At 47.6% G+C, this 13,589-nt stretch overlaps 1 protein-coding gene across 3 annotated transcripts; it reads left to right on the top strand.

Moving 5' to 3' along the window:
* CHMP7 (charged multivesicular body protein 7) lies at positions 1–13,219 on the top strand. Of its 3 annotated transcripts, XM_042983242.1 has the most exons (11): positions 1–106; positions 317–496; positions 2,490–2,661; positions 8,429–8,614; positions 8,751–8,884; positions 9,756–9,804; positions 10,063–10,182; positions 10,469–10,567; positions 10,798–10,858; positions 11,344–11,523; positions 11,756–13,219. In XM_042983242.1, exons 2-11 carry the CDS (start codon positions 354–356, stop codon positions 11,806–11,808), a joined length of 1,197 nt encoding a protein of 398 aa, XP_042839176.1. In that variant the 5' UTR covers positions 1–106; positions 317–353; the 3' UTR covers positions 11,809–13,219. The 3 variants fall into 3 exon arrangements, with proteins under 3 accessions (XP_042839176.1, XP_042839175.1, XP_042839177.1); XM_042983241.1 differs by lacking the exon at positions 1–106 and having other exon boundaries at positions 126–496; XM_042983243.1 differs by lacking the exons at positions 1–106; positions 10,798–10,858 and having other exon boundaries at positions 126–496.
* The last annotated feature ends 370 nt before the right edge of the window (positions 13,220–13,589 follow it).

Here is a 13,589-nt window from a genome sequence, read left to right as displayed (position 1 = left end):
TCATCACGCCTCCTGGCGCAGGGAGGGCAGAGAGACGCAGGCGCTTGAGAAGGCGCGGGACTTATTTCACGCTAGGGGTGGCGATGACGTAATGACAGAGGAGGAGGTAGTCAAGGAACGGAAGCCGGGAGGGAAGTAGGGCGGAAGGGGAACAGGGCCGGGGTTGTGTTCGGAGCCTTGGCGGGGCTGGGGTTCCGATGTGGTCCCCGGAGCGGGAGGCCGAGGCCCCAGCCGGGGGAGACCCGGCGGGCCTACTGCCCCCCGAGTGGGAGGAGGATGAGGAGCGCATGTCCTTTCTGTTCTCCGCCTTCAAAAGGAGTCGCGAGGTGAACAGCACCGACTGGGACAGCAAGATGGGCTTCTGGGCTCCGTTGGTGCTGAGCCACAGCCGCCGCCAGGGGGTGGTGCGCCTGCGTCTGCGGGACTTGCAGGAGGCCTTTCAGCGCAAGGGCAGTGTCCCGCTGGGGCTGGCCACCGTGCTGCAGGACCTACTACGGTGAGGGCGGGCCCGGGCAAGGGGGCGGGGGTGGCTCCCTGAGGGTACCGCGCCCATGCCGGGGTCTGGCCCGCAGAAGCAGGTCTGTGTGTGTTCAGTGGGCGAAGGAGGACGAGAAGGAGGCTGTGTTAGGGGTGTGGAGGGAGAGGGAGACGGGCATCTGGCAAATTGGGGGTCCAAGATAGTGCGATTAGATTAGATCCAGACGGTGGGAGGAGAAACCTACCTGGCAGAAGTGACAATGACTTGTCTGGAGTGGAATCCCGTTGTGTAGTTATTTTGTAGGGGCTTCCAAATTTGAATTACCCTGGACAGAAGGTCTATGAGATAGGATTTACTGAACTAAGGAAGGCAGGACTAAGAAGAAGGCAGTCGTGGGGAAGAGGTCTGTGGGGCATCTTGCCAGCAGCCCCCAGCAAAGGTCATGTGTCTGGCCTGTCTTGGCTTGTCCTTGGCACGGGCTGTTTGAAGCAGAGGACATAAAGGAGGTTGAGGGCTTCACCCGAGTACCTTGGTGCTCTGAGAAGGGCCTGTAGGTGCTACCTGTGTGACAGGTGCAGGGTTTGGGAGATACCTGAGGCGATAGCATGGATATCTAAGGTACCTCACTTAATAGTATGCAGATACTTTGCATATCATCCCGTTTCATCTGACCTCCTCAGCAGTCCTGCAGGCGAGATGATAGAATTATCCTCAGCAGACAGAAGAGGAGACTGAGACTGAGGTCGAGCGATTTACTCAGGTTTATACAGCTAGTTAGATGAAATGCCAGGACTGGACCCCTACTCTCCTGATTCTAAATCATTTGCACATCACATGGTACATATACTGAGAGCAGCCTGGCTAGCGTAGTACCTCCTTCAATGAATGAAGAAGAAAGTCAGTTTTGATGTTGCTTTGAGTTTTCTGCACTTCCTGATTTATCTCCCCGGTACCTTTCCATTGGCTGACATTGGCGGGACGAGCCGTTTTTGAAACTTCTTTTTTCTGAGAAAGCGTACTGTGCAAAGTTTGAGTTCCTGACTGAAGCAGGGTACGGAGGAGAACATAGCTTAAGTTGGTGAGGGACAAGAACAGTCTGGACTTCTTTATTGCGGTAGGACCTGTCCCTACCTCTTCCCATCCAGAGACCTTTAAGACCTTGATATCTTCTCTCCCGGCTACTGGCACTCTGCTGACGTTTCCTGGTGCTTGATGGGGTCTGGCATCCAGAGAATTTTTGAGGAAGATAACACTCCATGGAAGCAGCATAACATAGTAATTAACAGCTTTGCTTGAGGGCCAAGTGTTCTGGGCTCACACCCTGGCTGTACCACTTGCTAAATTATGTACCCCTCTATTTAAAGCTTCAGTTTGACCAAGTATAAGATGGTGATGATATCTGTAGTTAGGTTTCTTATGAGGATTTGAAATCCTATTCCTTATGTAGCCCGTTAGCATAGTGATTGGCCCATGGTAAGGGCTCAGTAAATGTAGCTGCTTATTACCAGTACCATAGAATGCTTAGGTCGTATCTCCACCCTAGCTCAGGAATAGCAGAAAACCTTTTCTCTGAACATCTTTGTGTATTTCCTCATGTCTTGCATTGACAGTAATCCATTACTGTTATTGTCATTTTATCATATTGAACTTCATTTGTAAACGAAGGTCTCAACATAGGCCTCGTAGCCTGCTGTGCCTCTGCAGCCTTAGTGGAGCACTTGCCCTTTGGAGCCAAATTATAGTTCAGAGTTGGCCTCTCTCACCTCGGTCCCTCAATTTTCTCATGAACTAAAATGCCAAGGACGACATCCATCTCACAGAGTCGTCAATGGTGCTGACAGCTGGAGCAGAAACAATGCTGCTCATAATAGCTGGCACGGAGTAGGTACCTGATAATGGTATTTATGATGGTGATGATCTGATTTCTCTCTCGGGGGAAGAGGGTAGGTGGGGACTGGAACGGGACATTGCATCAAGCCTACTACGTGTCCTTTTCTTTCTTTGCCTGCAGCCGGGGGGAGCTGCAGCGGGAGTCAGACTTCATGGCCAGTGTAGACAGCAGCTGGATCTCCTGGGGGGTTGGAGTCTTCCTGCTGAAGCCCCTCAAGTGGACTCTTTCCAACATGCTAGGGGACAATAAGGTTCCTGCTGAAGAGGTGCTCGTGGCTGTGGAGCTGCTGAAGGTGAGTGCTCAGAAAGGAGAGGTGATGACCGGATCCTCCATGTTCCTGTGTCTATCCTTAGAAAAAGAGCATATCTTTTTTTACATGATGACAGAGTTGATAACTGGCCTTTTGTAGCATTATTTAGTTGTTAGTTGGACTTGTGCATTTCAAGGGTGATACTCTGTCTAGGAATTGTCCATAACATACGGTTGATTATTTTCTGTATGTGTAGAAATTAGTGATAAGCCAAAGTGTAGAAAATTCTTTGCCTTCTGTAGTTTACTGGCAAGAGTTTCTCAGGATTCCTGAGGACCTTGTGACTTCAGCCTTGCCTTCCCTTAAATCAGCAAACCAAGTTCAGATTTCCTCTTCTGTGACTGCACCCTTTCCCCTTCCAGCTTACCGATGGCCTTAGTGATGGTCACTGAAGAGGCCACCAGGCCTGTGGTCCCTTCATGCCCTCTTGGTCGGTCAGCTTCCTCCTGGCCTGTCTTCCCTAGCCAGCCTACAGCACGCACCCAGCTTCTTGCGGCTCCCCCGGTCCTCCCCAGAGACACCAGCACTTGTACTGCCTTAGACCAACCCCACAGTCTGCCATCCCTGCCAGCCAGAATCACGCTGTCACCAAGACTGGGGTCCCCTTCACAGTCCCCAGCTCCAGGAGGGCCCTCACAGCCACTCTTCAGTCCAGTTTACTAGTCCTTTCCCAGCCCGCACTCACGTGCCTTCCATTCTCTCCTTCTGCGACTCTGCTGACAGTTCATTGAGAAGGTAGGATCTCCTGTCAGGCCTTCAGCTTTCTGTCCTACATCCAGTTTACGGTCTTCTGAGCCTTTCTTTCTCCCTAAGCTCAGAGGATGAAGTGTCCATCCTCTCTTCCACGTGTGCTCTTGAGTCTGTCCCTACCCTGCTGTCCCCTTGTCCCATCAGCTAGCCTCTTGATCTGTACATTCTGTCTCCTATCTCCCTCTTCTTCCTCAGCCTCGAAACCCGCTCAGGTTTTTCCGATCACAGAATGACTCCTGTGTGGGACCTGGCCGCTGCCTAGTTAGTGCTCTGTCTCTCTCCTTCTTGACCAAGCTTTGTTGTCACCACTTCCTCACCTTCCACACGCTCTTTAATGCAGTGCACACCACTCCACCGAAACCGACTGAACACCGGGTAGCAGAAGTATGCTGTAGACAGTACTTACTTTTTTTTTTTTCTTTAATGTTTATTTATTTTGGGGAGACAGAGTGCAAGCGGGGGAGGGGCAGAGAGAGAGGGAGACACAGAATCCGAAGCCAGGTCCAGGCCCCGAGCTGTCAGCACAGAACCCAACGTGGGGCACAAACTCACGAACCGTGAGATCATGATCTCGGCCAAAGTAGGACGCCCAACCAACTGAGCCATGCAGGTGCCCCGACAGCACTTACTTTTCAAACTCACAGACCAAGCCCAACCTCGGGACCCTTGCATAGTCCCGGAGGCTTCCACACAGCTGGAGCCAGCTCTCGATCTTCATCCCTTACCCCAACAGAGGCTCTGATTTCTTGTCACCTTGACAGACTCCCAACCCTCTCTGTCTCAGACTGAGGTGGGGATCTCCAGAATTTGCCACCTCTCCTTGTCTCTCACCATTGGACCGAGCAGCATGCTTCAAAGGAAGGGCTCTTCCTCCTTTCCCACCCACATGGTTATCCTCCCACCCAGCGCCCTGACCTCCAGGACTTAGCCAAGGCCACGCAGAAACCACAGGATGGTTTGCGTGGTTCTGGGCCAAGCTCCGTTCCTCTTTGCAGGCTCTTACCTCAAGTGTTTTCCAACTGGAGTAAAGGGAGGTAGACCCATTTACCCCCACAGATGTGGTTTAGGAATCATAGTCTTTTGAGAGCAAAGGCAGAAAAGGGGGCAGGAATGGAATAAATAACCTAGATCTTCCAAGAACCAACAGTACTTTTTAACCACAGTGCCGTTTAATCTTACTTAAGTAGAAAAATAAATCTGGCTCCGCACCGACCTGGTTCTGTTAAGTCTATGCCCAGTTTACATCACTAAATAGAGCACTCAACACTTAAGCTCATTCCGTGACATATATGGTAACTTCACTGTCTTTTCCTGGGGTGGAATCTTGTGTTAATGTGTGAAACTGAAGGGTCTTATCTGGATATTTTTTTTAAAACAAAGTCTACTTCTGAGGTAAATTGATTTTTCCCAAGTCTGGCCACAGAAAGCCAATAGCTTTTTATTTGATTTGATAAAAATAACCAAAAAGTAAAAATTGCCCGTAAGTTTTGCTATTTAAAATAATTATGCAAGGAAATGAATGTTTCCTTTCTGTTCATCCCATTTCTGTCTCTTTGGGTACATTCCTTTCTGTTCGTGTGGGCACACACATGCGTGTGTTTGTGTGTTCACATATTTTCTTACTGATCCTGTCTCACACTGTTACTTTCTCTCTTTTTAAAAAATTTTTTTAACATTTATGTATTTTTGAGGGAGAGAGAGAGAGACGGAGTGCGAGCAGGGGAGGGGCAGAGAGAGAGGGAGACACAAAATCTGAAGCAGGCTCCAGGATCTGAGCTGTCAGCACAGAGCCCAGTGTGGGGCTTGAACCCATGAATAATGAGATCATGACCTGAGCCAAAGTTGGACACTTAACCTACGGAGACACCCAGGCGCCCCCACACCGTTACTTTCTGTTTTATTTTATTGTTAGCATTTAATGCTTTCTAAAAATGTTATTTACTTGTTTACTTGTTTATAACCTGTCTCTCCTACCAGATAGGAGATGTTCCATTGGCCCTGGAACTCTGGGAACAGTGCCTGCTACATAGTAGAGAGTCAATAAACATATGTTGAATAAATAAATGAATATGCCCATACATACAAAAATATGTATGCACATACGCTCCATTTTTTTCCAGAAATAGAATCTTACTTTATTTATTGGTCTGCAGCCTGCCTTTTTTTTTTTCTTTACACTTTAGTATAAGTATCTTTCCCTATATAATATATATGTACTTCATTCCTTTGGATGGCTGCATAAAAATCTATGGAAGTGCCACAATTTATGCAATAGTTATGTCCACACAGATGGACATTTAAGTTATTCTAATTTCTCTGTTACAAAAAAAAAAATACTTTGACAGCCTTGTGTGTACATCTATGTGCAGTACTTCCATTTTTATTTTTATGGATTAATTTCTAGAAATGCTTATGCACAGAAATTGCCAAATTACTTTTCAAAAGTTTGTGCTAATTCACACTTTCATTCAAGTGTTCAGTGTCCCCACATCCTTGCCAGCACTGGATAACATGAGTCTTTTACATTTTGCCAGTACGACAAATAAAAATGATATTTCCTATTTTGGATTTGAGCATCGTTTCCCCTATCTGCTGGCCATTTATGTATCTCCTTCTGTGCGTTGCCTATTTATATGCTTTGCCTGTTTTTATATTGGATTGTTTGTCTTTTGTATTTATAGGAGTTTTTTTATGTATTAGGAGTAGATATAATATAGTTAGCATTAAGGATGTAAATATTGTTTTCCAGTCTCTTGTTTGCTTTTCGTTTTTACTTATGATGTCTTTTACCATATAAAAGTTTCCATATTTCTATAATCAGATCTTTAAAATTTTCCTTTATGGCTGCTGAATTTCTGGTCTTGCTTACAAAGTCATCCTCTACTTCAAGGTTAATTAGATTAAAAAAAATTTTTTTTAATGTTTATTTATTTTTGAAGAAGAGAGAGACAGAGAGTGAGCAGGGGAGGAGTAGAGAGATAGGGAGACACAGAATCCAAGCAGGCTCCAGGCTCTGAGCTGTCAGCACAGAGCCTGATGCGGGACTTGAACTCACAAACCATGAGATCATGACCTGAGCTGAAGTCGGACACTCAACCAACTGAGCACCCGGGCACCCCAAGGTTAAACTTCCTCAATTTAAATTTCAGTAATTTGGCATTTGTTTTTGTGTATCTGGTGAGGAAAAACTTTTTTCTTCCAAGTGGATAGCCAGTTGTTTTAACCTTTATTAATGTTGTTTACCGTTAATCTGTTGGTTGGATACCACACTGTTCTTACTACGTAGTTTTATAGTAAGCATTATTATTTGACAGGGCAGGTAAATCAAATGAAAACTTTAGTTTCTATCTTATTAGACTCTTCTGCTGCCTTTGACACTATGGACTACTCGCTTGTTAAAATTTTCCATTTCTTTGATTTTGTTGTCATTACACTATGGGTTCTTGGTGGTTCTCTGGGTAGCTCTTATGAGTTCCTTCATCTCTTAAACATTGGTCTTCCTTCAGCTTATTACTTTGCTTTCTGAATTTCCTTGGGTAACTCATTTACACTTGGGATTTTAATTACCTTCTATATGCTTGAAGACCTTCAGAGTCCTTTCATATATGTTCTGTTCTGGTGTCTCCCTTGAGCTTCAGATTTGTATACCCAATTATCTGCTGTATATGTCTTCTTGAATGTACCTCAAGCATCCCAAAAAACGTGTCCAAAATGGAATGTTTTGTCTTTCCTGTAAAATATGCTTTTCCTTCTGTGTTCTTGCTATTAGTTAGTTAATAGCATCACATCCACCTTGTTATTCATGCCAGAGCCCAGGAGTCATCCCAGACTCGTCTTTCTCCTTCCACCCCATGCCCAGGTACCATGGACTGCTTGTTTTGTCTTCTGAATTCTTCTTGAACCCATCCCTTCTCTGTCCCTATGGGCATTGCCCCGTTCAGTCTCTCCTAGTCTCTTGCATAAATGGTCTCTCTGCCTCTAAGCCTACCTGCTATAACCCACCCTTTCCCACTTGTCAGCTAGATCTGTTACTCCAGCCTTGGTATTTCCCTTCCATGACTACCTACCATCTGCAGATAAAGGACAGCAAAGAATCTGCTGCACCTTCTGTAAGAGAGAAGTGCTTCTGCTCTCTCTCCCCTTCCTGTCCCCTCCCATAAACACTTTATTGACTCATACTCTATGCCATTGCTCATGACCGTCCCTCTTCCTAAGATGCTCTTCCCACCTACCTCACCGAGGGACTTACTCACCCTTCAGAATTCTGCTCAACAACCATTTTCTCCCCCAAGCAATCTCTGAACTCCTGGGTATTCCTTCCCTACATTTCATAGCACTTTGTGCCTAATTCAGTAAATATTGTTTGCAGAAGACTGAGAGTAATTTCCATGTAGGAGGAACACGGTGGCATTGTTTCTTGAAACTTCTATTTCTTAGGCTATTCACAAAAACCCTGTCCTACCTGGTTGTCACATACTTCTCTCTTGAGACGCATTATAGACTCAGTAATGCTCTTGTTTGTAGTGTCAGAAGTTGGCATAAAAATGGAAAGACCAGCATTGGAAGGGAATACAGACGCCATCTCATCCACCTTCTTCAGTTTGTGAGAGGGATGCTGAGGACCCGTGAGACTGACTGGTGCAGGGCCAGATAGGCAGGGCCTAAAACCAAGCCTCAGGTCTCGGTCATGGCCGCGCCAGCACACCGCACTTCCTCCTCCTTCCCTTGCCTCTCGGGAGACACAGAAACATAAAGTCCCAAATGGATGTGCAAGGACAGAGATAACATGTACCTCGTTTCATCCATATACACCAAATTTCCTCCAGGGTTTAAAAAACACAAATCCTTTTTCCTTTTCCAAAGCTGCTACTTCAGGGAGGGCAGGACCAGTGCTCCCTGCTCTTGTCCTGCACGGTCACGGTTTGGAAACATGGGGTCGGGACTCTCTGGCCTCCATGAGGAGTGGCCAGGCCCATAAGCACATTCGCCTTCCCTGCAGGAGAAGGCCGAGGAGGTGTATCGTCTGTATCAGAACTCCCCTCTCTCCTCCCACCCTGTGGTGGCCCTGTCCGAGCTGAGCACCCTGTGTGCAGGCTCCTGCCCGGATGAGAGGACCTTCTACTTGGTGTTGCTGCAGCTGCAGAAAGAGAAGAGAGTCACGGTTCTCGAGCAGAACGGGGAAAAGGTATGGAAGTCCAGTTGTTCATCCAGTGACTCCCCAATGGCTTATTAAGTGTATACTGACATGCCCACCAGCATTCCTGCCTGGGACTTCTCAGCATTCATGGTAGGGGCCCTAGTAATTTGTCCCTGTCCCTCAGATTGTGAAGTTTGCCCGAGGGCCACATGCCAAGGTCTCTCCTGTCAACGACGTAGATGTTGGGGTATACCAGCTGATGCAGAGTGAACAGCTGCTCTCACGCAAAGTGGAGTCCTTATCCCAGGAAGCAGAGAGGTAACTACCCCTGAGCTGAGCACCCTCCGACCCCCACCCCTGGCTGGCCCTCAGAGCCAGCAAAGCATTGGTGTCTGTGGGCTCTTTTTTTTTTTTTTTTGAGAAAGGTTATTTATTTTTTTTTTTTTTACTAATTACAAAGTACTAACTGCTCAATGCAGCAATTGTGCAAAATAGAATATCGTAAAAGAGAAAAAATGAATTTTTATTCTTCCCCCAGAGATTACATCTGTTAGCATTATGTTTAAGCACTTCCATGCTGGTATCCATTTAACCAGTGTTCGTTGAGCCAGGCCTTAACTTAGGGACTTGGAAATACAGTAGTGAACAAGACAGGTCTCTGCCTTCCAGGGTCTTTCTGAGGGATTCCTGCTCTTCCCCTTGGATGGCCATACAAGGCATCCCTGCCAAAGGCACATGAACACTTCTCCAAAAAGTAGGCTATATGGACCTCGAATTAAAATGCTGTTTCCTTCTTACAGCGGGAGAAACCCAACATTGTGGGACAACCAGGGACTGTGTCCAAGGCCATTGTTGGTGTTAGGATTTGATTCCTTATCTCCTGGCTTCCGAAATGGGAATGTGTTGTTAAGGTGTCTTGTTGGCACATTCTCTCTCCCCGTGGGCTGAAACAGCCTATCCTTAGTCAGTTTGCCTTTCTTGCACGCATATGTTCAAGTTTATGTCTCAGCTTGCTGCAGGAGTGTGCCAGTGGGCTGTTGGGCATTATTTTTCTAGCCTTTGGGTGGAATGGATTTGATTGTCAGATTTGAAACTACCTTACCTAAGTGGGGCTCTTAGGGACTTTTCAGGACACTACCACCCCCATCCTATGCTATGGTCATCTCTATCTGTCCCCTGTGTTTCATAGGTGTAAAGAAGAAGCCCGCCGGGCATGCCGAGCAGGAAAGAAACAACTGGTGAGTTTTCTCTTTTCCCCTCCAGCTGTGTACCTGTGCCCCGGGCTGGCAGTGGGAGGTGGTGTCCCAGCGGTTCAGAGCGGAGCTTGGGTCTCGGGGGGAAGAGTCTGCAGGTGGTCTGGGTACCACAGCTTGTTTTACAAGTGAGAGAGGAGGAGGCCTGAGATGGTCTTGTCATGTGGGAAAGCCTTCCTCTGGCCCTCTGGCCTGCCTAACTGACCCTGACCAAATCTCCATGCTCCCACCTCCCCCGTCCAGGCACTGAGATCTCTCAAGGCCAAGCAACGGACAGAGAAGCGCATTGAAGCCCTTCATGCCAAGCTAGACACTGTTCAAGGCATCCTGGACCGGATCTATGCCTCCCAGACAGATCAGATGGTAGTCACTGCCCCTCTGCTCCAGTACCTGGGTGGTCTGTCTGGGATACGTTCCTCATTCCCTCCACTGTGGCTTTGATGTTTGGAGGAGGCCTGGGTTTTTTCAAGATATGGTTGGGATTTTGCTTCTCCTGTTGGAAAGTTTTGGCCTTGGTGAACATGGGAGGAATCAAGTGTGGGTGTTTAAACCAAACAAACCCCCACATTATCTTTTGGAGATGCAACACTATTGTATGTATTTTGCCCATTGTTCTTCATTTGCACTGATAACTTTGCTTTCTGTTTAGGTTTTCAATGCCTATCAGGCCGGGGTAGGAGCGCTAAAACTCTCCATGAAGGATGTCACAGTGGAGAAGGCAGAGAGCCTTGTGGATCAGATCCAAGAGGTACAGGAAGGGGCCAGGGAGGAAAATCACAGGAGGAAGTAACTGAGGGCAGGTGTGACTTTGCTATACTTCATCGTTTCCCAAACTTGACTCTTTACCTTGTGAACTTGTGGAAGATTTTTTGATTCTCAGAAGGGGCAGCATTACTTGGTAACCCTGAACATTGAGACCAAAAGACAGACCTTCGAGATGCCGCTCAGTGTTCAAGGCCTTACGCTTTTCTCTTACAGCTGTGTGACACCCAGGATGAAGTTTCTCAGACTCTGGCGGGTGGGGTGACCAATGGCTTAGGTGAGTTGACATGACAGTTCTTTTCTTTCTTCCTTCCTAAGAGGCCTTCACTTGTTTGTGCTGTGATAGTTTTGATCACAGATCCACTTTTCCTGGTGCAGGCAGCACTCTCCTCTCTCTGGGGCTCCTTTGTGGCAGTAGTTAGAAGGAACTGTCATCCCCCTTGGTAGGCTATACTGTTGACCCCTCTGGACTGCAGTAATCTTGACTCATTAGACTTCTGAATGGAAGATCCTTCTTCAAGGGCAAGGGAAAGCAGGGTCAGTTCTGTGGTGTTAGCAAAATATACCCTCTAGGTGACTTCGCTCTGTGTGTGGGAAGAATATTTGCTTGAAGGCACCCTCTTCCTCTCAACTCACAGGCTTTTTTTGACCTACAAGGAGGCCTGGACGTTTTTGCAAAGCTGAGCTTAGTTTTGCCTTTACTCAGTCCTTGACTCATCCTCCCTTGGCTTTATGTGTCCTCATGTTATCTTTTCTTTGCAGATTTTGACAGTGAGGAACTGGAGAAGGAATTGGACATCCTTCTTCAGGATACCACCAAAGAACATTTTGATCTGCCTGAAAACCCCCCTGAGACATTTTATACCAACAGTGTGCCTAACCCTAGGATCTCGGACGCTGAACTTGAAGCCGAACTTGAGAAACTGTCCTTATCAGAGGGAGGTAGGGAACTGTATTCCCAGGATTGCTGGTGGGCACGGGGCCCTCTGGCTGACGGTAGCCAGGCACGGGGTTGGTGAGTCGCAGCCCAATTGCTCAATTTGCCAGGGTGCCAAACCCCATAAGGGAGTTGTGGGCTCATTATTTATATTAAGACTCAATCCTTTAAACACGGGGATGCTTTCACCTTAAAGATCCACCTGGCAGAGTATTCAGTCATTTCTTCTCCTTACAGGTTTGGTCCCAAGCAGTAAATCTCCAAAAAGGCAATTGGAACCGACTCTCTAAAGCCATTCTAGGACCCTCAAGTGAAGGACCCTCATGTAAAAGAGAGACCAGGCTTGTGTGTGTGTACATAGTTATTTAAATGAGAAACTCTCAGAATTTGTTGGGAAGAGGAGGAAGGAAAACTACTCTGATTTATCTGGATGCTACCGCTTACTACAGGACAGATGTAATTTCTGGAAGCGTGCTCCCAAGGCGTGCTCCCAGCTGGTGTCATGGACCTGCCTTCTCATCTTTATAGTGCCACAATTTATACAGTTCTGTGTTTGACCTGTCGTCTCTCATAGCCTGCAGTTCTTGCCATTGGCTCCGTTAGGTTTGTCTTCACCCACCAGCTTTGTTCCAGCCAATGAAGGTGAAAGAGTTGCAGCCTTGCCAAATCAAAATCAGTCCCTTCTCCCTGCCCCACTGATTTCTCGAGGACTCTGTAAGGTTGGGTAAACAACGTGTTCCAGTCTCCCTCTGGTTTCCTTGGTATTGAGAAGAATGAGAATCTAATAGCTGCCACTTGGTGGAGAAACATACAGTGTGAAAGGTTGTTGTCGTGTGGGGTCGCTGGCCAAATTCTCCAGGTGTTCAGAGAAAGAGGTCACCCCTGAGTGTCAGAATCGTGACAGCTGGAGAGGGGGCTTGTGTAGTTGGTGGATGCTGCTGCCTCTTCCGTCTTACGCGGAAGATCTGCTGACTGGAGAGTTATTCTTAGTCTTTCGAACTTGAGGGGGAGAAGCCCAGGTGACCGTAGGGCCCCAGGTGTCCAAACTCCATATGTTCTTTTAATGAGGCATAATCTTTGCCTTGCCCCCATCCTGGAGTAACTTCCATATAACTTACATGTGTGTATCACAACAAACCACACAACCGCACGCCTCCCCTTCCTGAGCCTGGCACACAGCCATGGGTTCTTGGTTTGAACTTCAGAAGCATTTCACTTTGTAGCCCACTGCTCAGGGCAGGGGATCTGAGCCAGGATGTGCAATAGAAACAGAAGATTGTGGCCTTCCGCCATGTCTGCTGTGTGCTTCCCCGGTCCTGCGCTATACCTGTCCTGCCTCCTGAAGTCCTGTCTTCCTACTTCCTTTGATGCATTGGGGAGGATGGTGCAGGGGGGCAGACAGGAAGGTCTGAATGTTCTGGCAACGGGGAGGAGAAAGGAGGACAGCCACGCTGCCACTCTGCTGCCACAGTACAAGTATTTCTGCCTGGAGCCCTTTGCCCTGTCCCTCCTCCCTGAGGTGCTGTAGAGCCGAGGGAATTTGCTCCAGGCCAGGAGCATGAATTCCTGTTCAGCATTTTCTCTCCTACTTGACCTTGGTAAACTGAAATGTTGGGGGTGAAGAGAAACAATCACTATTTTTTCTTTTTTATCTGGTAAATAATTAAAAGAAAAAATCCGCGTGCTTGTCCTTGTCTCTTTTTACATCGTATGACGTTTCTTGTGCTGTCACACCTCCCTGCTCCCACTTCCAGCAGACGCACACGCTGCAGGCTGCAGGAGAATGTGCAGTAGCTGCCGTGTGAGCACCGAGCTGCCATAAGCTGGGCGGGAGGCCTGGCCGCTCTCACACGGGTGCCCTTCTGGGGAAGAGGCATTGTTTGAATGGCCTGGGTTCAGGGCCTGTGCCATCACGTTAGCCATTATTTTCCATTGCCTGTTCTCTTCTAATGGCCCGATTCCTCTGCCTGTGTGATCGTACCATACTTTAGCCCTGTACCTGTTACGTGCCTGGTGTTTGCCACGGCCCTGGGGGACACAGGCTTTGAGGCCGAGTGCAGAGCTAGGAACA

The sequence above is a fragment of the Panthera tigris genome, chromosome B1, assembly GCF_018350195.1.
Source record: "Panthera tigris isolate Pti1 chromosome B1, P.tigris_Pti1_mat1.1, whole genome shotgun sequence".
Taxonomy (NCBI): Eukaryota; Metazoa; Chordata; class Mammalia; order Carnivora; family Felidae; genus Panthera; species Panthera tigris.
The sequence above is the reverse complement of the archived record's forward strand: the minus strand, read 5'-3'. Positions and strand labels throughout refer to the sequence as shown.